The sequence below is a fragment of the Hippopotamus amphibius genome, chromosome 1 (genome assembly GCF_030028045.1).
Source record: "Hippopotamus amphibius kiboko isolate mHipAmp2 chromosome 1, mHipAmp2.hap2, whole genome shotgun sequence".
Lineage (NCBI taxonomy): Eukaryota > Metazoa > Chordata > Mammalia > Artiodactyla > Hippopotamidae > Hippopotamus > Hippopotamus amphibius.
The window spans coordinates 234,559,493-234,585,050 of NC_080186.1; the positions used below are offsets into that span (position 1 = coordinate 234,559,493).

General features: G+C 41.0%; 1 protein-coding gene across 7 annotated transcripts in view; it reads left to right on the forward strand.

Annotated features, from left to right (window-relative positions):
• The window catches only part of ARL15 (ADP ribosylation factor like GTPase 15), a 401,290-nt gene that overhangs the window by 295,824 nt on the left and 79,908 nt on the right, over positions 1 to 25,558 (forward strand). Inside the window, exon 6 of one of the 7 annotated variants that reach the window (XM_057743612.1) lies at positions 17,873 to 17,966. The exons of the other annotated variants lie outside the window; for them this stretch is intronic. Coding sequence (XP_057599595.1) covers positions 17,873 to 17,935 — 63 coding nt within the window. The 3' untranslated portion in view covers positions 17,936 to 17,966. The remainder of the gene's footprint in view (positions 1 to 17,872; positions 17,967 to 25,558) is intronic. 7 annotated transcript variants of the gene reach the window in all.

Below are 25,558 nucleotides of genomic sequence, written 5' to 3' on the forward strand. Positions count from 1 at the left end.
TACCTGAATTAAATGCAACTGGATACTCACATTTTAAAAATATTTTCGGTTACTTTTAATGAATAGCATCGGTATACTATCTTTCAAATAGATGATTCTGAAATTGTTTCCAGCAGGGCAACTGGTATATGGTTCATGGTTAGATCTGAATTAGAGTTTTTAAATGCATCTTCACTGTTGGTGGTCTCAGCAAAGTCACTTCAGACATGGCAGGAGTGGGGGATGGGGAGAGACGAAAAGGCATTTTCATTTTCCTCATGTTAAATGTACATTATCAAGGTTCCAGTTTAAATGTGTCTAAGATAATTGGAGGCCCTAGGAGGCACTTTGCTAAGCAGCTAATTCAGCCCATCTTCCCCAGAGAGGATAATTGTTGTTAAAAAACAAAAAAGTAAAATGTGTTGTTTTCTCATGTAATTATGTAACTGACATCTTTATATAATAATAGATTTGGGTGGTCTGTCCCTGAAACACTTGGTTTGTTAGGAAACATTACAGTTTCCACAAGTAATCACTTACTCCTAAATATTATGAAAGAATTTGGTATTGTTACGTTGCATCATTGCATTAGTCAGAAGCTAAACTTTCTAAATGAGCTTGGCACTGGAAAAGGCTTCTAGGTTTTTTGTTACTTTTTTTTTCTTAAATGTCATTATAGGAGCTGAAATATTCCTGAGATAGAATACCATATGACAGAATGTTTAAAAGTAACAAAATACAAATCTTATTGAAGAGAAAAGGGAGGGTCGCAGCACTGCTGTCTTTTTGGTGATTGCACTATGATATCGTTAATGGTGCGATTTTTTCAGTCTCTTGCAGCACATTTCTGTTACCTACACTGGATTGGGTTAGGACCTATGAACTTCCTTGCCTCAGTGAACCACAAATATCTTGACCACGGACACACTGCTGTCAGAATTTAGTTCATTTTAATCCACAGTGGTAATAAGGCTCTGTGCTGTGCTGATTAAAAAATGCCACACTTAACAAAACGGAGTGCATTTTCCCCTCTAATTCTGTCCTTCTGGGCTAGACTGCCTTGGTCCTTCATCCCAGATTCAGCCAGGACCTGACTCTGACTCATCATGAGGGCTGATTATTCCACCCAAGGGCCTTCTTTTAAATTGCTATTACCTAGGATTATGTGGGAGGCTTTTGAAAGTAGCAGAGAGAGGAAAGGAAGGGCGCAGAGAAAACTGAAGAGGGAGAGGAAACCCAGGACAAAAGCAATATGAAATGAACATGCAGAAAGTTGAAATAGGCAGGGCGATACTTGAATGTATGACTGGAGCTTGGTTTCAGAGGTATGAAAGGAAATTGTGAGATGATAGCAAAACTCGAATTACGTGATTCAATCGGTGGTTTATCCTTAGCAGCAAATGGAAGTAAACAGGCTGTATGCAAAGGAAGGAAGGGGGGTCAACATTTTGTTTCCAGGAGTTAAGACCAGGACTGGGCTCCTTCTGTCGTTAGCAATCTCTACTAGTGCTTGCTGGAGAGAAGTGTCTGTCATTGAAGTGGAAGATTTCTACTAAACATTATCCTGAATTAGTGCTTTTAACATCTTTTTCACAAAGCAGTTGACACATTTTGTAATCTTTTCACGCACTATTCGGTCCAGCCATTATGCCTGAAAATGTAATATCTTACATTTTAGGCATGTGGGCACCCACAGTGGCAAGGTCAGTAACGTCGGTACTCAGCATTAGGTCATACTATACACAGAACTTTAGGTATGTGAAAAAATAGCGTCTTTTCCTAGTATAAACGAGATCAAATCACTGGCCAGATACAAATTTATGAAAGTAAAGCTGAATTGTAATGGTATGTTGTCTTTAAATACACCAGGGTAGGAATTGGGCTAAAGGTATTGTCTTTAAAAATGTGACCTAGCTGAGATGGCAGTGGTTTTAACTGGGAACAAGATGTTTATAGAAGCAACTACGGATTTTAGCTCTGTGCATGTGTGTGTATTGAAAAGATACTAAAATCTGATGACATTCAGTCAGTTCAGGAAAGTGGGAATAGTTGTGTCTTTGAACTTGTGGTTGCCAAACTGTGTGCCAGGGCACCCCAGGGTGCCACAGCCAATGCATAGGGAATATTTTATGGGATTTTTTTCCTTTTTTTGAAGAAAGCGCAGTGAGACACCCAATGAACTACTGGCTGAGGTGGTTCACCGTTTCAACATTAGATGGCGCTACATTCCTTTTGATGATGTCATAGCTTTCTAAAGCTGGGTTTTTTGAGATTGAGGCGTCAGAAGGAAAATTCTGTGTGCAGCAGAAAATGAAGGTGGCAGTACACAGCCTGATTCCAAGATCTGAAAGCTGTGTGGTGTCCAGTATGCATACACACCCTTTAGTCAGTAATTGCGGGTATTTTAAGAATAAAATTAAACTATCCTTTTTTTTAAATTTTAATTTATGAGTATTATTTTTTCAAACTGCTACTACGTGGTTAGGACATGAATACCTAGTAGGTTATTTGACTCTAACTATTTAGTAAATGAACCGTTAGGTATTTCTTTTGGCCTAGTGACACTAGGAAAAAATTGCTGACAGACTAAGGGATTCGTGCATCAGGAGGGTTTGGGAACCTCTGCTCAACTGTGAACCATGACTCAGTTTCTTGGAGTTGAGGCGAATATGTCTGCAGCAAGTATGTCTCCAAGCAAGTATGGATTTTCACTACGGAAGCAAGCATAGGTTCCTGATTTAGTCCTGTCCATCCCACCTGATCAGGGCAAGCTACAAACCTGGGAAATTTATGTCCCTTCACTTCAGTTCCTTTAGAATCACCTGTCAAAGAGCAGATAGGGACACCATGCCCCAGATGGCTTTCTGGTTAGATCTAATAGGATCTATATTCCCTACCAAGTAGAACAAATGAGTTGCTGATATTGAACCATAAAGTGAATTTGGGTAAATGTAATTAGATAATCCCATGGCTTCCATTTCAAAAATGGAGGTTTTTTTATTTTCGGGATAGAGGTGGGACTGAAAGGAATTAGTCCCAGAATATATTAAAAGCTACACTTAAAAGAAGGAACTAGTTTTCATATTCAAAGAAAAAAAAAAGGTTTTGCTTTTTAGAAAGTTGTTCAAAATAAGCCACAAAAAGCAAACACAGAATTACCAAACAAAGCCAAAATATCAAAGCGGCATATAAATTAAAGGTGCTTTCTCAATTCATAAACTAATTTTTCACTTGCAAAAATATTCATGGCAGGGTTCCCTGTGGTATGAACCTCCTCAGGGCATTTGAGGCATGATTCATTTTTTAAAATTTCTCTTTGTACCCAGCTTTTTCAGAAACAAAACTTTGGTCTTAAACAAGGTGCCTCTGTTTCCAGAAAGTGCTTTCCCATGGAGCTGCGTGTGGAGGGGTTATACTGCATCTGGAGATCACGTTCAGCTCAAATCAAGGTTCTCTTTGAACACACCAAGCTTAGGAGCTAAACTGTCTTGGCTGCTGGCTTGTTTTTGATCCTATTGGGAATGAGGCTAATTGTTTAAGAATTTACATTCTGGTAGGGCTGTTAGCACTTTAAATTGATTTGGTATTTTTAAAAACTTATTTAAAACTTACTTAAACCGGGGGACTTGGCTTTCCATCATGAGCTAAAACATTTGTGTTTCTAGATTTCACCTGACTTATCATCTGCACAGAAAATGTACCCTGAAAGCATCCTTTTACATAGTGATTACAATAGGTTTTAAGTATTGTCTTTTCAGCAGGGTACATCCGTATGGGTGCTTTCTTTAACACCTTTTCTTGCCCCGCAGGGTACTCATCACTGCCCTGTTTATTCCTAATGTAGTCTTCCAAAACGAAGTACACCTAAAAATGTGTACATTTAAAGTCCTTTTTGCACAAGCATATGAAAACTCTTTGTAAACGTTAATTAATTCACACAGTTCTGTGGAAGGAGTCACCCATTTTTCCTTCTCAGAATAATGCTTTTGGTCCTCTGGCATTGTGTACTGGTCCTGCTACAGAGACAAGTTATCGTTGGTTTCTCAGGGGCAGAGAATCAAACCATGCACAGCTTTGTAAACCCCGTATTACTTACCACCAAGCTTTGCAGTTCGTAGTGCGTGCATGCGCACGCGCGCGCACACACACACACACACACACACACACACACACACACATGCTTCCTCAATAAGGATTTGTTTAGGATGAAGGTGTCACACTTCATATTCAGCAGTGGGTAGGTAGGTCTAAATATTCTAGAAGTCTGCCTGATGCTCAGGATCAACTTTGACTCACATTCCAAGAGGAGCCTGGGGTGAATCTTTCCTGTAAGGGAAAAATGTTTTTGAATCTGAAGAAATGCTTTTTAGTCACTTGTGGCATAACCATACCTTACATTTGGCAATAGGTACATTTAACACGCAATCAGGGAGTCACTTGAGAGTATTCCATTAATTGAGTGTCTGTTATATGCCAGATAATTTAGAGCCATCTTTCATTCCTCAATAGCTCTGCAATATATGTTTTATTTTCCCCATTTCACAGAGGAGAATAATGAGAACCAGGGATGTTAAGTGCTGTGCCTGGTGCTTGGTGGAACCAGGGTTCCAGCCCAGGTCTGACTGCATAGTCTGGGCTCTCTTTCAGTTATCCATTCCTCTTTCCAGATCTTGTTAGAGCCACAAGGGCCATTTAAAGGTTATCTAGCCCATCAATCTTGCAGCCAAGCAAACTAAAACTCAGAGAAACAAGTAACTTGTGTAAGGTCACCTAGTGTTCAGTTCTTGTTGATACCTCAGGAGAACCTTGAAACATGCCCCATGAACGTTTCACATGTATCTCAGGTGACTGGAGCCTTTCAGAAATTCACCACTCCTCCCAAAGGTTGAGATGCCAACCATTGTGCTTGGTAGAGTTTCTGGAGCTGTAGGGAACTCATCGGCATTGGGGTGCTCTCACCCTCTTTACATCCTTAATGGCTTCTCTTCTTCAACTGATTTTCACTTCATGTCCTTGCTACAATCTACCATCAAAATCCAGACACAGATAGTACGCTATAAAACTGTCTTTAGGAGGTTATTCTGTTCATTTTAGGCACACAAAATGTGTCCCTTTAATAAATTTAAAATCTTGGTTCTATGCTGAGTGTAAGTTACCACCAAGTAAATATTAAATGACCAGCTCATTCTTTCTTTTCCTGCTCCTGATGATGTATATTCCTAATCTCTTATCAGCTAATATTTCTTGAGCAATTGTCATGCACCAGGCACTACAGTAAAGCAACTTAAAATTCAACTCATTTAATTATTCTCAGAACCTTAACTGGTAGCTGTTGTCTTCAGTTTTATAGTTGAAAAAAAACCCAGGCTCAGAGAGGTTAAATAATTTCTGAAAGGACACCAAGTGCTCTTCTGAATGGAAGGAAACTTGACTTTGGCCACCTGTGAGCCACCTTTCTTCTTTAAAGATTCATTAGCCACAAAATCTTTCATCTCTTCTGCTTACTCTCCTTAGAGATGTTAAGATGCTCAAAAAGATCCAGAAGGTATGAGTGGGTCCTCAAAAATACAAGTGAAGAAGGTCTGGGACTGGGAACCCAATTAAAAGCTTGGAAGCATTGGCTCCGGAAGGAAGATGGTGTGTGTACATGTGTGCGTGCATATGTGTGTGTGTGTGTGTGTCTGTTCCTCAAGTTGGTTCAAAGAAAAAGGCTAGATCTACATGAAGGGAAGACGTGGATACAAGGAGCTCACACCAGATGGACCTAATTACAAATTTGTCAGCCTGGTGACATAGTTTTGGAAGCAGTTCAATGTCCATTTCTACAGTTACAGTTTTACACATAATCTCTAGTATAGTTCACTTTTCACCTACCTTCTAGGAAAAAGATGACCTTTTTAATTTTTATCTTGGACCGTATCTTGAAATTATGTCATTCCTGCTTAAACCCCACAGAGCTGCTTCCCGCCGCCCCTGCGATAACTGCTGACTTCTCCTTCGGCATTGTCAGTGCCCAGTCTTAGTTCCCATCCTCTCTGTCCCTGAAGCCTTGGCCATTCCAACCCTTCTAATCTCTTCTCTCTTTAATCTGGTTCTTCTTTCTCCCTCTTACCGTGTATGAGCACTCCTCTCACCGTAAGCGATTCCTAAGCTATAGCCCTCAGTTCTCCTACTGTTTTTTTTTCCTTCATACTTTGAAAAGTCTTCCACTTTTATGACAAAGGCTATTGTTTCTGTGTTCTTCGTTCACAGCGACATCATCAGGTCTAACCCCTCAACTGTAGCGCTAAACTCTGTCCTCAGTATGTGTAGCCCATCTCCGTTTGAAACCCTTGTAGCAGTGTTTGTCAAGCGTAAATGTATTTAGGAATCATCTGGTGATCTTGTTGAAATAAGGAGTCTCATTCAGGAGGTCTGGGTCGGTCCTGAGATGCCACATTTCTAACACAGCCATGTTGGCAGGCGATGCCAGTGCTGCTGATTCAAGGGCCACACCTGGAAGAGCAAGGTAGCGCTTGTGTCCAGACATGACCACGGTTCCCTTCTTGGCTTCTTCATCAGCAGCCCAGAATTCCAAGGTCTCCCTTTTCCACGAAGCCCTTCTAAATTATGTGAACCTAAACACATAATTCACATATATGTTCTCTTAGTCTATAGCCCCCAGTTCAGATTTAATTGAATACTTTATTATTCATGATTGGTTCTCATGTCTCAATTTTGTCTCCTATTAGTGTGTAAGTTTAGGCAGTGACACAAGTCTATCCAAAGGAGATCAGCAAAGAGTCACTGACGTCGTCCTTAGGATCCGCCACCGTATATTTTTTCCTTTTGTGTTCTCCACGGTGCCCGCCGTGGAACTCGGCATTCCTTAGCACCCTCGCCTTTCTGTGTATCCCTCCTTTTGCTCCTGCAGTGCTGCCCACGTAGCCTCTTAGCCGCCATGAGGCAGGGCTCCGTAAGCCGTGTTCACTCTGGTACCTGAAACAGAGGTTGGTATATAGTGGATGTCTGATAACTTTTTTTCAGTGACCGAATGAGGGAATGAAAATTGTAAAGTTCAGATTCCATCTCTGTGAAGCTGTCCCTTCGTCATCCCAAGAAAAACAACCACTCCCTCTTCCAAACGCTCATGAGGACTTTGTGTTCCTCACGTAAACCCTCGGTGTTTCTGAAAGCGTCGTCAGAGACCACCTGCATTGGAGCCCTCTGGCGTGCTTGATGAGATGCAGATTCCCAGGCTCCGCCCCAGGCCTGTGGGATCAGACGCGCGGGCGTGGGCCTGGCAGCCACAGCTCAGCGCTGGGTGTGATGCACGTGAGCATGCGAAGCCCTCTGCTCTGAGCTCTCAGCTCTGTGACGAGTGCTGAGGGAAAAGCAAAATAGCAAAAGATCATCAACATAGAGAGAAGAACAAAGGTTCTCTCCCCAAGTAATGATCAGTTATCTTTTTTGGTTTATTTGTGCTGGTTTTCATTTTCTCTCTAGCAGTATCGTGTTTGTTCCAACACCTTGCCTCAAGCCATTTGAAAGGTGAAGTCATGTCCACTTGTCAGAATTTCAGAAGATAGTTAGACAAAAAAATCATTCAAGGTAAAAATACATGTTTTAGAGTTGCGGTTGAAAGAAGGTAGGCACTCTATTCTTTTTATTTTGAACTTCTGGCAGAATTTTAAATGAGAGGAGAGAAAAAAGAACGCACCGGCATATGGGATGAGAGCATGTGTTCTCTTAGTTCTGCGGTTACAGGGGATGAGTGGTGAGGAGATCCAAAGGCTAGTCGCACTGGGGGTCATCCCCAAGGCACAATGGAAAATTCCCATGCTGGACACCAGCGACGGCCTTTGAATCTCTGAAGAGGAGACATTGAAATCTGGGGTCCTTTGGATTTGGGGATGACATATCACAGATCTTGTTGAGTATGTGGGGACGTCACTTGTACCAATGACCCTACTTTTGTGTATGTTTGAAAATACTGTAAAAAAGAATGATCTGAGCCTAGCCTAATTGCAGATGGGGGAAGGGGTGGGTGTGGGGGTGAGGATGTGGGGAAGACCTGCTGTGCTTGGAGGAGGGGAGTGGTGGAGAGGCTGGATTCATGTTGGGAGTGCCCTTGGAAGTGTGAGGGTGGTATTTACACCTCACCCACTCTGTGTAAACAGATGGGCTGAAATCTGGCTACGTAGTTGTTCCGGTCTTGCCAATGACTTAGGTAGGAAGCTGTTTACATAAATGAAAAGAAAGTGCCCTGTTTAAAAGGTGATTCCCTTACCTAGGTCCTGCTCTAAAGGAAGCTGCATTGTACATATGTGAGGGGAAACTGGCAGAACAAGTGGCCAGAATTAAAGGTCAAACAAAGGAAGTGGCCTAGCTATGAGTTCAGCCCTTTCCAATTCTGAGTTTTGCAAAGAGTGCAAGAATCACTTAGACGATGAAGAAATACGTGTTTAGGGAGATTAGGCTTGATGGCCTAAATAAGTTTTTCTCAGTAAATTGAAGGCCGGATAATCCAGCATTAGTAGAGAGAAAAAAATTATATGTTAATACATAGCAAAATAATCACAGCTGAAAAGTGGCTAAAATAGCTCATTTGGCTGGAAATGAAATAGAAATGGGAAAGGCCAGTTTCCCCGTGGTAGCTGTGTGGAATAATTACAAAGAAGGGGATACACTGACCTCAAAAGAAAAAGGTGAAGGTCGTGGTTGTCGATGATGATAATATTAATTGTAGAAAAGAGGGAAGCGGAAGTCCTGGAGGGCATCGCTGCGTTGGCTAAATACGCTTTGGGGCTGCCCAAGAAATTTTTGCCGTTATCATTATTCTCAAGTCCACCGACTTGAATGACACCACAGCAGAACAGACTGTCCAAAGAGGAGTTTACAGAATGAGAGAGAGAGAGAGAATAGAAGGCAAAGGGGAACGCAAGCAGGGTAAAGGGGCTGGAAGGAAAAGAGACCCAGAGTTGACCTTCATCAAGTAAGACCACACGAGGAATAGTTTGTTCCGTGTGAGCAGCTCAGTTCCAGATGTGGAACAGCTGGAGAGAGTTCAGAGAACTCTCAGCAAGAGAATGAGACCGAACAAAGAGCTGGAAAGCGTGTAAAAGACGGCAGCCTTTGAGGATGAAGTCCGTGATATGAATCCTTTTTCTAGTTTTCATGGCAAGGGCTGAGAAGTATCAGAAGTTCTTTCCTGTGTAGTTCAGTTTTCCCTTGATATCCAAGGCAGTCATTCTCTAAATGCAAACAGACAGGAAGGAAAACGTGTGCATAAGAGACACTCAGTAGTCTGGGTGGACCCAGAACTTTACAGTGAGATCAAGAGCGGTGAGGATGAGGCAGGTGTCCAGGTGTCAGCAGGGACTCGACTGTTGGAGTGTGGGCTCTTCAAATGGTAGAACAGCCTGTGGTGTGTGGTAGCGGTTCCATCCTTGGAGGCAAATAAAAAGTGTGCTGAACTGGTCCTAGAAGCCTATTGCTGGGAACGTCCTGAGTCTGGCAGGGAGCTGTGTGAGATTACCTAATGGGTCTCTTTAGTCTCTTTTTCTGTGATTCATCCCCCCTAGCCTACAGCAGTCCATGGTTGAGTCACTGCTGAACGCAGATATGTCATTAACAAGGGAAATTAAGGGCTATTAAAAAATGACTTGCTGCTGGTCGCAGATTAAAGAAAGTGGGCCAGTTTACAATCACTGCTGCCCTCATCCAAGGTGAAATGCAAATTGTCAAAATGGGGCAGCTGTAGGGAAATCGGAGTGAACCAGAGTACACCTCCTGGCATTCTTTTGAGAGAAAGGAACCCTGAAACTGAATTTCTGGGACATTGACTTAAGCAGACTTCCTTCACCTGCTGTGGAGACCTGAGACCTCAAACTGAAAATTTCAGAAGTTCTTTGTAAATCAGTGATGTCAGTCTGGAGTGTGGATCTAGACAGTTCTCTGTGTTCCTTTAATATGTAGAAGGATGGAGTCAATTAATGGTTTTTTAAAAAAACATTTATTTTAAAAAATACATACAAAATACAACCCTGATAACTCAAGATAGGTGTAGAAGTGTCTCCTGTGAGAACCTAAAAATTGCGTAAACGACGGTGACCATGGAAGTCTCTGTCTTAAGAAACGTGACACTGTGCTCTCCATGGTGTGCCATCCTTATTGCAAACAGAGATAAATAAACGGTAATGGAGCACATTTCAAGGTTTTTCCGAGGTATCAACAAGAACAACACACGGTGACCTTGCACAAGTTCCTTGCCTCTGTGAGTTTTCGCTTGCTTGTCTGCAAGGTTGATGGGCTAGATAACTGGCAGTTTATGTCAGAAGAAACTGTGAGCTTGGAGAGTTGCATTTTATCTCTGCAGAGACCAATGTGAAGCTGTTTAATTAAGTCCTTCTTTTCTAATAGCTTGGCCATACTTCCCAGCAATCCTAAAAAGTTAGGTCATCTGTTTCAGAGAATCCTATTGATCGCACCCCACCTCTCATGCACCCCAGAAACCCCTCACACACAGCCCTGTGTGCTCTGTGTACAATCCTTAGCCCCGGCTCGCTGAAATACTTTTGCCCACAGACCATTTGGCCCCATGAAAACAAAAAAAGGAGTAACTGAAAATCTGGGGACAATAAGCAGTGGGTAAAACTGAGGAATGCCTGGTCTCGTGGTAACGTTCATCCCATTCCTCCTGCCTCCAGAGTATCCAGGTTCTCCTCACAGCTCCCCCCGATTCCAAAATTCCCCATCAAAACCCCATCCTACTCATAAACCCCAAGCAGTCTCTTCTTTCCTACAAAATAAGTCCAGGCTCCTAGCCTCGCCTTGAAAATGCTCTATTCTTCCAAGAGCTCTCATACAGACTGCAAATTCATATTTTTCAAGTTTGCTAACCAGGAAGGAGTCCTAAATGGAGAATGATGGTTTTCACCAGGATTGTGCTAAAATATACAGGCCACCGCTCACAGAGCATCAGTTACGTGGAGACTCTTATGGGAGCCCTGACGTCTGTGTGCCTCAGAAAGACTCCGACACTAGAATTGCCACTGGTTTCCACCCTCAGACAGTGGCCAGCCTCCAGGGTACCTTCTGGCTTCCTCTACATCTAGTGTTGCACTGGGTTTAAAAACAAACCTAAGGAAGACTGTCCTTAGGCAACAACAATGCCATTATTGTAGTCTTTAATTTGTGTTAGTAATATATATTCTCTCATTTTTTCACTAGCATATTTAAAATTTACCTTTTAAAAAAACAAACATTTCTACTCCAAAAAAGGAGTAGAAATTCTATGATTTTTTTTTTTTTTTTTTTTTTTTTTTTTTGGATACAGCCTTTGCCTCTCCAGTTTTTTGATCTGAGAGATTCTTCCCTGCCATGGTGACCTAACCAGGGGCCCCTCCAAGGGTTCTGGGGTCCATTTGAATGTAGACCCCTCCCCTAAGCAGCCTCATTCCTTCAGGGATCCCTCCTGGCCTGGCCGGGGGTGCAGGGCAATTTTAAGGGAAGCCTTTCAGTGTGTTAGCCAGGGAAGTGATTTTGATGCAAACACAATGCTTTGATTTGGGGTTTTCTTTTCTTTAAAGGTTTGAAGTGAACATACTTTTAAGAAAGGAGACCAATGCTGTGTCTTAGTTCCTTGCTCTGCCTTTTCCCTTAAGTCTGAAGGCTTGTTGAATAACTCACAATCCTAAATTCTTAGCTCTGTGGGATCAAAAGTGAATAAAAGGAAGTGAAGACAACTGAGACTGAGCAGGTGGAAAGCAGTAAAGTCTGATAATTGCTGACATCTCTCCATCCAGCTCCTTTAATTTAACCATTAATCTCTCGGACAGGAAAACCGTGTTTGTGTTCTGGGAAGGCATACCGTAGTGCTTACAATTAGGGCTTAAAATCAGGGCTTAAGCATCCTACAAACCTCAGTTCGAATCCTACGTTAGGACTCTTTCCTTATCCATGAAATGGAAACCCAATATCAACCAAATAGTTTCCTCATAAGGAATGAAAAAGAGAATACAAATTAAGTGCTTAGCACATTGCTGGCATTGCTTGAATGCTAGTTGAAAGAGTGATTGCAGATTGCTTTCAGGCTTACTAGGAAATAAGGAAATAGAAAATAGAGGTAGCACAGCTTGTATTCTAGTTGCTCAGGTTTTGGGGTTTTTTTTTTTTTTTGTAAAATGGATGTGTTGAAGATAAACAAGAACATGCAATAAGTTGGGTAATTTAGGAATCATGTGTTTATTAGCCAGTGAAGTCAATAGCACCCTAAGGGCTAGATTGTAGGTTCTCAAGTAGTTGAAGAAAGAAACTGGAATCAAGACTTTAAACTGTGACGCTGAGGCAGAGCTGCCAGATGGGCACTGAACAAAGTATTTTAGCATCTCTTGCTGGAGAAAGATTCTCCAGTTTTATGTGCATCTCACTTCCTAGGAGGCAGTGGTAGTATAAGTGACGGAGAGGCTTTGGAATCTGGTTGGCCAGAATTCTCACCATTTCTGTGCTGTCAGAGGCTCCTCAGCTAAAAACAGATTAAAAGAGGTGGGCTGTATTGTGAGGTTTAGTGATGGCATATACTAAGGTCTGGAGCAATGCCTGGCACCTAGGAAGTGACCAGTAAATGGTAACTATTGTTACATATCATCATCTATGTTTTCTTCCCTTGTTGACAAATCCACCCACCTCTGAATGTTCTAGGTGTTCTGAAAGGCTAGACTCAGAATGACATGTGGTGCCTAAGAAGTGACTCGACTGCCAGAGTAAAGAGCGATTACTGATTGCCTTGACAGGGAGGCAAAACCTCTGAGTGCAACCATGCCTGGATGATTCAGGAAATTACTTCCTCCCCCTACAAATTTAACCGCTTGCCATTTGTATAGTACTTTCTATTTTATAAAACACTTTATCAACAAAAGAGATTTTTGATATGTTTTATAAACACACTTTTATTACTCTCTTTGCAAAAAGTATGGAAATTTAACCTCAGTTCGTTGTGCTTCTTCCTCCTTCCATCACTTTATGTGGCTTTCTACATGATCTGTATCTCGAGGTACTTTGTTCCCTTCTCTCTGTAGGATATATATTCTTGCATAAAAATTTGTGTCAAAATGGACTTTAACATGGCTCTTGCCTGAGATTTTTCTTTTAACTGCTGCAACAAATGGATGAAATAGGAAATAGTAAAATAAAAGCAAAGCTTCTGTGAAGCTAAGGAGGTATTTGCAATGCTTATTCTTCAGAACGCCAGGGTGGGTGTTATGATTTAAGGTCAGGAGTCTTTTGGTCTTATTACAAACCAAGTGGTTGCCTGTGACTGAGGAGTTATCACTCACGTTACAGACACCACTGTTTTTCAAATATATGGGAATACCGTGTGATTTTTAAGAATACACATTCATGGGAGAAAATATTTGTGAACGGCATATTTGATAAAGGACTGTTATCTAAAGTATACAAAGAACTCTTAAAAGTCAACAATAGGAAAACAACCCAATAAAAAATGGGGCAAAAATCTTAACAGACACTTCACCCAAGAAAATATGCAGATGGCAAATAAGCATATGAAAAGACCCTCCACATCATATATCATCAAAGAAATGCACGTTAAAAAAAGGAACAAGATACTACTACACACCTATTAGAATGGCCAAAATCTGGAACACTGATGATACCAAAATAATGATGAGGATGTAGGACCATAGGAACTCTCACTCATTGCTGGTGGGAATGCAAAATGGTACAGCCACTTATTTATTTATTTATTTTTTTTTTTGGCATGTATCCTTTTTTTTTTTATTTTTTTTATTTTTTATTTTTTTGGGGGGTACACCAGGTTCAATCATCTGTTTTTACACACATATCCCCATATTCCCTCCCTTCCTCGACTCCCCCCCCTCGAGTCCCCCCCACCCTCCCCGCCCCAGTCCTCCAAGGCATCTTCCATCCTCGAGTTGGACTCCCCCTGCTATACAACAACCTCCCACTGACTATTTTACAGTTGGTAGTATATATATGTCTGTGACAGTTTGGTGACGTCTTAAAAAACTAAACATACTTGTACTATATGACCCAGCAGTCATGCTCCTTGGTATTTACCCAAAGGAGTTGAAAACTTATGTTTTCACACAAAACCTCCACAGGGATGTTTGCAGCAGCTTTGTTCCTAATTGACAAAACTTGGAAACAACCAAGATGTCCTTTAGTAGCTGAACGGATAAACTGTGGTACATGCAGACGATGTAATATTCAGCACTAAAAAGAAATGAGCTATCAAGCCATGAAAAGACATGGAGGAGCCTAAATGCCTGTTACTAAGTGAGAGAAGCCAGTCTGAAAAAGAGTGCATACTGTATGTTTCCAACTACATGACATTCTGAAAAAGACAAAATTATGAGGACGGTAAAAAGACTAGTGGTTGCCAGGAGTTAGGAGGGAGAGAAGGGATGAATAGACAGAACGCAGAGGATATTTTGGGCAGTGAAAATACTCTGTATGATACCATGGTGATGAATACACATGATTATACATTTGTCCAAACCCACAGAATGTGCAACACCAAGCATGAACTGTACACTCTGGACTTTGGGTGATTGGGATGTGTCAGTGTAGGTTCGTCCACTAACACACTGGTGGGGGCTGTTGATAACGGGAGAGGCGATGCGTGTGCAGGGACAGTGGGAATACGGGGAATCTCTGTGCCTTCTCCTCAATTTTGTTGTGAACCTAAAACTATTCTAGAGGAATAAAGTCTTGATTTTTTTAAAAAAGTGAATAGCACACCAGAAATACGTAAATTCACTTGCAAGCGTTCCTGGATTGGCCGTAACTTTCGAGCATTCCATATTTTCTCAGGTTACAGATGCTAAAAAACATATCACTTATGAGATCTGACTGTTCAGTAGGTTCCTTTTCCCCCCACCCCTGCCATTTTTTTACACAGAAATGTTTAGGAACTTGTGACCTGCGCCTTTGTTAATTTAAGTGTTAGCTGGGAAGTAAAACCACTAGATAAAGCTTTTGTCTCTGGGATGATTATATGCTAGTGAGCCTTTCCTTCTATTCTGTGTGAAAAGCCTCAGACTTTCTGCTTAAGTGGTACACTTTCTATCTTTCATCTAAAGAGCAAAAAATACTTTCTAAAACTCCACCTGGTGATAGGAGGGGGAACAAATGAGTAATGGAGAGGGGGAGGTGGTGAGACTTGCCCAAGGTCACTCAGGGCACCAGTGGAAGCATCGGGTAGGGAAAACCAGATTCTCCTGACTTGGAGCCATTGTTCTCAGACCCTGTTTCCAGAGACTTGATAAGATTTTTCTGCTCTAATTTCGTCATCAAAGAGCTTGAGTTTGAAATACTTATATTTTGTGCTGGTATCTTTCAAAATATGATATCTTCTATCAGTGGGGTCAATCATTCGGGTTAGTTTATTTTGGCAAAATTGTGTGGGCTGAAGCTCTGAGGTTATATTGATCTATATTCCATAAAAACTCTGACCAGGTATTTATAACACAGATGTGATGGGGAAAACGTTTAGGTTAAATTGGAATTAACCCCAAAAGTGAAGTTATTACGGATAGCCTTTTAATTCCCTGGGTGGGAAAAATCATATGCAAAAGAATGCTATGCTAAATCACAAAACAGCTATTCTTGGGATATTTTCCTTGCCCATGTCTCGAATTTCCCAATATTCACACTGTAATTTTTTTTTAAGCTCTTGATTGGAATATAATTGCTTTACACTGTTATGCCAGTTTTTACTGTACAACAAAGTGAATGAGCTGTATTTATACATATATCCCCATATCCCCTCCCTCCCACGACTCCCTCCCACCTTCCCTATTCCGGCCCTCTAAGTCATCACGCATCATCGAGTTGATCTCCCTGTGTTAAAATGCAGCAGCTTCCCACGAGCTAGCTGTTTTCCAGTTGGTAGTGTGTCTATGTCAGTGCTACTCTCTCACTTCGTTCCGGCTTCCCCTTTGCATGCTGTCCCTCCCCTGCCCCGTGTCCTCCAGTCCGTTCTCTACATCTGCATCTTTATTCTTGCCCTGTCACTAGGTTCTTCAGTACCATTTTTTTATTCCATATATAAGTTAGCATATGGTATTTGTTTTCCTCTTTCTGGCTTACTTTGCTCTGTATGACAGACTCTAGGTCCGTCCACCTCCCTACAAATAACTCACTTTCATTCCTTTTTATGGCTGAATAATATTCCATTGTATATATGTGCCACATCTTCTTTATCCATTCATCTGTTGATGGGCATTTAGGTTGCTTCCATGTCCTAGCTGTTGTAAATAGTGCTGCAGTGAACATTGTGGTACATGTTTTTCTTTGGATTATGGTTTTCTCAGGGTACAAGCCCAGTAGTGGGATTACTGGATCGTATGGTAGTTCTATTTTTAGTTTTTGAAGAAATCTCCATACTGTTTTCCATAGTGGCTATACCAATTTACATTCTCACCAACAGTGCAGGAAGGTTCCCTTTTCTCTGCACCCTCTCCATCATTTATTGTTTATAGATTTTTTGATGATGGCCATTCTGACTGGTGTGAGGTGATACCTCATTGTGGCTTTGACTTGCATTGCTTTAATGATTAGTGATGTTGAGCATCTTTTCATGTGTTTGTTGGCCATCTGCCTGTGTTCTGTGGAGAACTGTCTATTTAGGTCTTCCACCCATTTTTGGATTGGGCTCTTTGCTTTTCTGGTATTAAGCTGCATGCGCTGCTTGTATATTTTGGAGATTAAACCTTTGTCAGTTGCTTCATTGGCAAATATTTTCTCCCATTCTGAGGGTTGTCACATTGTAATTTGAAGAGAAAAGTATATGAAAACTCTTTTTAAATATCTTGGTAATTAGTTTGTCTTAAAAATAAGAACAAATGAAATACTTACTATAATCCAGAGATCAATCAAATCCCTGCTGGGTGTAAATATTCCAGCAGAAAAAATGTGTGAAGTTAGTCGCTACTGAAATCCATCGTCTTAGGAGGTGCTACTGGTCCAACACCCGCATCCTGACGACTCCTACATCCCCCTCCCTTCAGCTCTATGCGTACAACTTTCCTCCTAGATACCGACATTTCTAAGTCCCATCAACACCTCAAGCTTATTAACACGCCAGAAAGTGAGCTCATCCTCTTTGGATGTGTTTCTCTTCCTATTTGTTCCATTTCAGCGAGTGATGCTTCATTCTACCAACTGGTCACTTGGAACAGTCACCTAGTCTAGGCTTCAGCTTTGTCCCTCCGCATTTGCCCAAGTCATTTTTCTCTTTCTGGAAATTTGAGCATATCAAGTCCTCTGCTTAAAATTAAGTGGCCCCTCATAGCCATTAGTATCAAAGTTCAAATTCTTTGGCACAGCACATACGGCCCGCAGCCCCCTCCTCACTTATTTCTAGCCAGTCTGTCTCATAACATGTGTCAGCCCTGTGATATGTAGCTTCCTAAATGGGTCATGTCATCACTCTGCTCTTGGAGCATTTGCAAATGTTATTCTCTCTTACCTGCACGCCCTTCCTGTATCCACCAGAGTCAGCTCTGGGGCGTTTTGCAACATGGCACTTATCCAGCTACTTTGGTGCTCACTCGTTTGTGTATCTCCTCTGTCATCCCACCCTACTCGACCCTCAGAGCAGGGATTATGTTTTATTTGTGTTTCTACTGACTATAGACAGCCCAGTACCTGGAGTATGGAAGGTGTTCACATAATGTTTATTAATGGATGACTGAGGAAAGGAATCAGGAAATCAGTTTCTTTCCTTGTAATAAACAGAATGGTACACAGGCTTAATCCAGGACGTCTGAGTTTTCAGTGCTAACAGGAGTCATGAGTCTATGGTGGTGGGTAGCTTTCCTGGATAAAAAGGTATGGCCTCTTAATTTCCTTTTTGCCATTTTTACAGTTACAGCTACACAGCCAGATGACCTATACAGAGCCAGGGATGCTGGCCAAACAGCTGTACTGATGTTCCTAGACCTGTGAGCGGCCTTGGACAGGTCAGGTCAACATGTTCTACTTATCCACCCACCTGCAAACCCTGTGGATGGTCGTGTCTCATCTGGCCTTGTTCCTTCCCCAGAGGAGTCATATGGATATTCTTCCTTTAATTCCTTCCATTTTCAGACTCTTTCTCAATAGGACCCTTGACCTTGCCGTGCCTCAGGAGCCTAGATGCCCCTGGTGTCTTTCTGTTGAGTAGTAATTATGAAGTCACTGAACATTGATGGGAGAGGGAACAGAATTAGGCCCTGCGTGTTTCACAGTCCTTCTCATGCTTATTCTTATGGTCCTGCATCATGTCCATGTCAAACCCTAACCAAGGATTTAGGGTGTCCCTAAAGGATATGAGAAGTGTCGTATGACAAGGGGGACCCTTGGCCTAGCTAGTGAGTGCTCTGTAGGCAAACTCTCTTTGAGAGCTGGTGAAACTGTGATCCTTCCAGCAATGGACGGCCCCCAGATCAAGCCCCGGCTGGCTGAAGCTGGAGGTGTTCTTAGTGACCATGCTAACTGGAAGCTGCCCGGGGCAGCATTTCTACCTGCCTCATTTCTTCCTGTCCTCCCCCTCCCCCCTCCCACTTCTTCTCCCCCTCCTTCCTCCTCCCCCTCCCCCTCCTTCATTGCTATGGGAGAAAAGTTAGAGAAGAAGGAAATATTTTTAGTGGGAAGGAGGAAAGATTGAGATTGTAGGAGCAAGAACAAAAGAGATTACATTTTCAGGTTGGAATAGAGGATGTTGCCTGCCCGGGAACCAAACCTGCAAAATCACCTTTCTCAGCCCAGTCAAGGCGCCGGGGCCACCCTGATGCCTCATTCGGAGCTCCTTTGCTTGGACCTCTCTGAGGTACATGCACCAGATGGCTTTCCCCACCTTCTCATGGCCCATTACCATCTCAGAGATAGAAACAGAGTGGAGGAAGGCTTCATTTCAATAAAGAAGACAGAAGAGCTTTGTTCCCCTGGATGTAGGATACAAGCCCAGTGATCTTGAAGAACTCTCTTAGGATCCAACCAGGCTTTAATTAACTTTAGAATTATAGTTGCCTCAAATCCTGTGTGCAAAGACAGAAGCCAAGTTGTTAAATCCATTAATACGCTGGACATTTAAGGTCTATAAGGACACAGCATTTTGTTCATTGTTTCATGAATGCCTAGAACAATGCCATCACGTTTGGTTGCTTGAATATTTAACAAGTGATTAAGTTTGTAAGTGAATAAACAGATATACAGTGTTGCTTTATAATTTATTCTGCTAGGACAAGTCTAGGCAAGAGGATAGCCTACAAGCTGTGTCTGATACCTGATGTAGTAGCTTTCAGGATGCTGCCATTTTCTCTGATATCTCTGCTTTTGAACTCCACTCACAGATACCTTGTTTCCAAGCAGAAAACATTGAGCATAGAGGAACCTTCATTTGCCTTAAAAATAATTTATATCTACTAATAAGTGGAAGAATTTTTTCAGTATACGAAGCAAATGTGCGTTGTAATTGCACCTTAGAGCTAAGCATTGAGGAGAAATCCACCTAGGAACATTATAGAACGTCATTTTTCTTCTCTCAGATTAAGTCACAAGGAGAGAAGACTCAGTTGGCAATCCCAGGCACTTACAACAGCTGCCAAGCCACTGACTTTAGTCGTTTTTCTCATGACTGGACCAACTTGGACAGCATGGTAGTGTCTCAGGCGACTTGCCAAAAGATGGATATGTGACAATACTTTGCCGAAGAGCAGTTTACAAATAAGTTGAAGAGTTTAATGTGCAGTTTGTTTCTATGGGAAAATGGAGTCTAATTTGTACACAGTGTTGTTTATGTTGAATCAGTTTCCCAGACAGGCCACAAAGGTCAGTTCAGTCCACAACAGAGAGAAAGATGTGCTCATTGTGCACCTAACTTCTAGATTCCTCCAAGATCTCCAGACTCTGGGGAGGCCTTTAATGGGACAGAGGTGTGTTCCCCAGACTGGAGGGAGGTGAGGCGAGTCAGAGGAACAGGAGCTCTTTGGTATTATCTGTGTATGGCCTCATGTTATCTGTATATGGCCTCAGACTCCTTGTTACAGTTTCTCGTCTGCCAAAAAAGTGTCATTTGGTTGTTCATTCAACAAGTAAGTCTTGAGTGGATGCTATGTAATAGACACTTTGAGAATCTGTGAACAGTGCACAAAGCCAACAAAACTCCCTGCCCTCATGGAGCTCGCATTGCAGTTGGGGGAGAGAATTCAGAAACAAATGAATAGTACACACTGGATGATTTATCACATATCAGATATAAACAACACATTATCAGATGGTAATCAAGAAGTCAGATGGAGATAGTTCAAGGAAGGGTGATAAGGCTGGGGTCTCAGAGGTTGGGAGGTGGATACTATTTTAAAAAGAGTGTTCATTAGCACAAGCCTCTCTCAGAAGGGACGTTTGTGCAAAGCCTTTAGAAAGATGAGGTTCCATTGCCAAGCATGGGTGAGCTGCAGGCATGTCTGGAGTGTTTGAAGAACAAGAAGGCCACTGTGGCTGGAAAGAGTGGACAGGGAGAGGGTAAGAGTAGATCACGTCTGGGAAATAAAAGGGGAGGAGCAGGACTTAAAGGACATGCCAGGGCTTGGCCTTTACTCGCATTGAGATGGGAAGGCTTCGGGGGACTGGAAGTAGAGGAATGCCGTGAACTGACACGCATGCTAATAGGACGCCCGGCTTGCCTTGGCAGCTGTAGACCAGAGCGGTATGAGGCTTAGAAGCAGGGGGACCGGTCAGCAGGCTGTTGCGATAACCCAGACTGGAATATGTAATCATGTTGGTGTAGACCAGGGTGGTAGCAGTCAAGGTACTTTGAAGATGGAAGAGCCAAGAGAATTTCCTCACGGAAGTGTCTGGTTTGAGAGAAGCAGCATCGCGGCTTTGAGTTTGGAGAGAGGGGGGAGGGGAGCAACTAGAAAATGAGGTTGTCCTTTTCAGATATTAGGAAATGCAAGTATAGGCTATGCCAGGTGGACCGCACCTGTTTGACATGAAAGTGGGGATGCCAGTGAGGCAGCTGGAACCAAGGGAGCAGAGAAGAGGCCCTGAAGACGGAGCCCCGGGGCACCACGGCATGCGAAGCGGGAGAAGGAGGAACAGGCAAAGATGACTGAGAAGGAGTGGCCAGTGGGGCAGGAGGAAAACAAGGAGAGGGAGCTGGGAGAAGTGATACATGGGAAAGTGCTAAGTGAGCTCAAGGCTGCCCGCAGTAATCCTCGAGCTGCTGTGGACGCAGCTTTGAGGCAGTGAGGGAGGGGGTACAAACGATGTTACCCAGATGCTGTTACTTCACATGCATTGTACACATGTGGATGTATATCTTGTATGTTTGGACAAGACTGAATTGCAATATGACAATAATTATAACTCAGCTTTATGTCAAGATATTAAGTGACTTAGCTGATCTGAAAAAAAATTGTTATAACAATCTCATCATATTAATGGAATAAGTGGCTGGCTATTTAAGAGTTTAAGTTCTTCTATTAGTGTTATGTCTGTCCGGAAAACAACTAAAATAATGTGCTATATTGGATTGTGAATTGTTAACTTCAGTATGTAATCCAAATACTTCTGTGTTACCCTATGAGTCTGCTTTCTAAATTAATTTTATTTCATTCATTTTGGAAAATAATGGACTTCCTAAGATGTGAGGATACAACTCATTTTGTACATACAGGCTTCTCCCCCATATACTTGCATTTTTTGCACTAAAAATCGGACTCTCAAGTTCAGTCCCAGCTCATAGCATAAAGAGGAATGCATGGTTCTGATTTTAAAATTGAAGAGTATAGGAAATTAACGAAGAGAAAAAAGAAATAGACTTAAAAATCGAGTCTTTTGTATAGTTTTATTAGTGTCAAGACTGTGATCGTTTGTAAGAATTGTGTTTTTTGTCTCAGTAGCTTTGGAATTATCAGAATATGTTTTTTGCTGTAAAATGTGGACACTGAGTTGTGTTCTAAACTTTTATTGCCAGCCATATCTTTCCAACCCTCCTCCTTTTCCGCTAATAATTCCCTAAAGGGATGCTTTTTGGAGGAATCAAAGTGTTAACTGTTTAGCCTTAGAATTATATAGCTTATTCAAAGTGAGCAATTTGATTGTGGTGTTGGGGGAGTAACCACGGCTTATTCACAAAATTTGAACCTCAATTTTAATAAAATTTCAAAATGAACATGAAAATTTTAAGACTTTATCATTTGCCCACAAATACAAAAGGGAGAAATCATTAGAAATAGCGTAGTTATTTATTCATGTTATAAATATCATTTCAGTTTATAATGCATTTTAAAAATGCCCCCTCATAAAAACCAAAACATTATATAACATCAATTAACTCTGTGTATTTTTTGATACTAACGGTTTTAAAAGCAAGTTTATACCCACTATAAATTTTCAAGTTCTGTTTATCTCTTGGAACTTTGTACTTAGAGTTTTTTTGCACTCGGCTGTGTTTGTAAATTGCATTCCCTTAGCCATCACTGTCATTTTCATCACTAGTAAATAATATTTATTTAGCGCACTCATGCTTTTTCTACAGCTGTTTCTCCAAGTAACATCACAGTTGCACAAACAAGCTGAATGTGATTCAGTAAAAAGCAACTAAATATTTCTAGAAATTTTACTTCAGGTATTTTTGGGCCACTGCAAAATGAAATTAACAAACAAACAAAAAAAAGTGGTAGTGTAGAACAGTCATTGAAATCAATCCCAGTAGATAATAACTCAGAAGACATACACCTTCATGTAGCTTTAATTCCTACTTACAACCTTAACATTGAAATTCCAGTACAATGCTGGTATTAGAGGATGGGACCAATTCTCATTTATAGTTTACCTGTTGAAGTAGATTCCTATTTTATGTTCCACAGAAAATGCCTTGATTCATGATATCACTAAACCTTTATAGTAATAAGTTATATGACAATGATCTTTGGCTCTAAATTCTCTAGAAGAAATAAATCATAATTATAATGTCTTATGTTAAGTTGGACACATGAAATTGTCACAATTCAACTGTCTTTGACAATTAGAAAAAAAAAAAAACAGAAATGTGATCTGGTTCAACCTAGTATTTGTATAATGCCATATAGGGTGAGCATAGGATATATCAGTGCTAAGTCTTAGATTAGATGACTTGTTCAAGGGAATGTGGTTAGAAAAATAGCACAACTGGGACTTTAGAACCTGGGTTTTCTGACTCAAAGTTTAGTATACTTTCTACTCTACTGTGCTCCTGGGAAACAAGTTAAAATTGTTACAATAATTGTGGTATTGAAAATATGATCCAAAAATAAGGGAATTGTGTTTCTTTCGGGGAGAAAAAACTGTCAGTGTGATCAGGTTGATTAATCACTAGGAAATTAGAAAATATGGGGAAAATGTGTTTCATCTACTTATTTACATTTGTGAGCCAAGAGATATTTTCTGTACTTCCACTTTTTCTTTTAACAGTAAAAAAATTATAGAAAATTTCAAGCATTCACAAAAGTAGGGAGACTACTACAGTGAACCTCAGATACCCACCAGGCACCCATCACCCAGGCTCAACACTCAACAACTCATAGTCTCATTTCATCTCTGTGCCCAAGCATTTCCTACCCGACACTGGATTATTTTGAAGCCAATCTCAGTCATGCTATTTCATCCATAAATCTTTCAGTATGTATAATAGATAATTCCCAATCCATCTTGGAGGCTGATTTGGTGACATGAATATTGTAATTGTTGATAAACAGAAACCTTTATGAAATCGAGTCGAGCCTATGCAAAGATTGTTTAGAACGAAAAATTGCACCACATCAGCAAGAATTCAGTGACCAGATCTTCCCTTCCTGGCCTCCCTGCGTCAGATACTCGCTGAAGGAATGCCAAGGCATGCAAAAGGAGACTTGTTATTGAACATACTGTTTAGAAAGTGTGTATGTGCCGAACATGAAATCCAACATATTATCCAATGCAAGTAATGAAAGGCTCTCCTCTTTTTTTTTTTTTTTTCATCACTTCATGTTGTATTTGTGTGTGGATGTATTTTTAAAGAAAAAAAAAGTGTGTATTAATGAATAAGATAGTTTACTCAGTAACTTCTGGACATATAGCCTACATGGTATTGCTGTGGAGGTGACATTTGTCAATTATTAATATTTTTGTTATTATTCTTTAAATTCTCTTGTTGTCTAATTGGAAAACTGGTAAAATACTATCGTTTTCCAGATAAAGTTCTTGGCAAGTTTTCTCTCTTTCAAACCCCCTAGGACAGTCCACAGCTCCATGAAAACATGAGTCAAATACATTACAAATTTCCCAAGGAGAATCAACATCTTTTCCAGCTGTTTGGATAGTCTGTCTAACATCTGACCAAAGCCCTCATCTCCCAGTATTGTTCTGGGCTTTTACACTTTGACTTTGATTTGTTCAATGTTATAATTTTAAAACTGAGCCAGTAGTGTGAGTCTTCACTTTTTCTTTAAGACTTTTAACTCTTATCACTTACAAAAATAACAATTATAATTTAAAGGGGGGGGAGCACCAGCCACAAAAGATATTATCTCCCAGGTATTTCTCTTTGACAGTGCAAAATTCCTTCTTAATGCTATCAAACTTTCTCTCTTTTTTCCTCCCTTAGGTAATTTTTCTATTATTTATAGAGCAAAATGTCTCCCAACTATAACATCACAAAGAACTAAACTTGTTTTGATTGATTAATTTCAGATTTTCTATTTTAAATGTCTTTTGGCAGTGGCCAGTGTGTTTCAATTTATTCAGAAGGAATGCATTTGTGATCATTCCAATTAATCCCTTGTCTGTTTTGTCTGGCATCTGTGTGAAACTAGTTATAATAGCTTTAAAGTTTGGCAAGCTGAATAGTAAACTGCCCAAGGTGGGATGGAAAACTTTCAGGGCCCAATTAACAAAAGTCAACTTGTCTTCCAGCCTATCTACACAAAATCATCTGTTGCTTTGAGTTGTCTTTATAACCGTTAATAACATTTGATGAGTAGTTCAGTGCAAGAAGGTGAAACAGAGCAACTGTGTCAGTAAGAATGGATTCCAGAGTTGAAGACCAAACTTCAACACGTAAGTGTGGCATGTACACACACACGTGCACACACACACACACAGAGTTATAAAGTTTGGAGTGAGGAGCAGAAGGAAGCTATAGAAAACCTGGAACTTTATTCAAGCTATTATTCAAAGAGAAAAGTGATTTCTGTTTCAAATGTATCCTAGAAGCTGAATTGTAGGGGTTTTTATACCCACCTGTGTACCCACCTGAAATTGGCACAGTGCTCATGATTCCAGTATACCATTCAAAATAGAATAAAACAACCCCATGATCGTTGTTAGACATAATTGGATGTGTTTTTAATGTAACAGTTCTTTTTTCTGTTTTCATTGGCTGTCTTTTATCTTTTTCCTTTTTAACTTAAGAATGGAAATTTATTTCACACTTGTAGACTGCCACATTTGATGTCATTTTCGAGGAGTTTCCCTTCAAACTTCATCTGTGGCCTGTGAGGTAGTATACTGGGTGCGTGTTTGGACATGCACCACATCTTGGACTTACCTC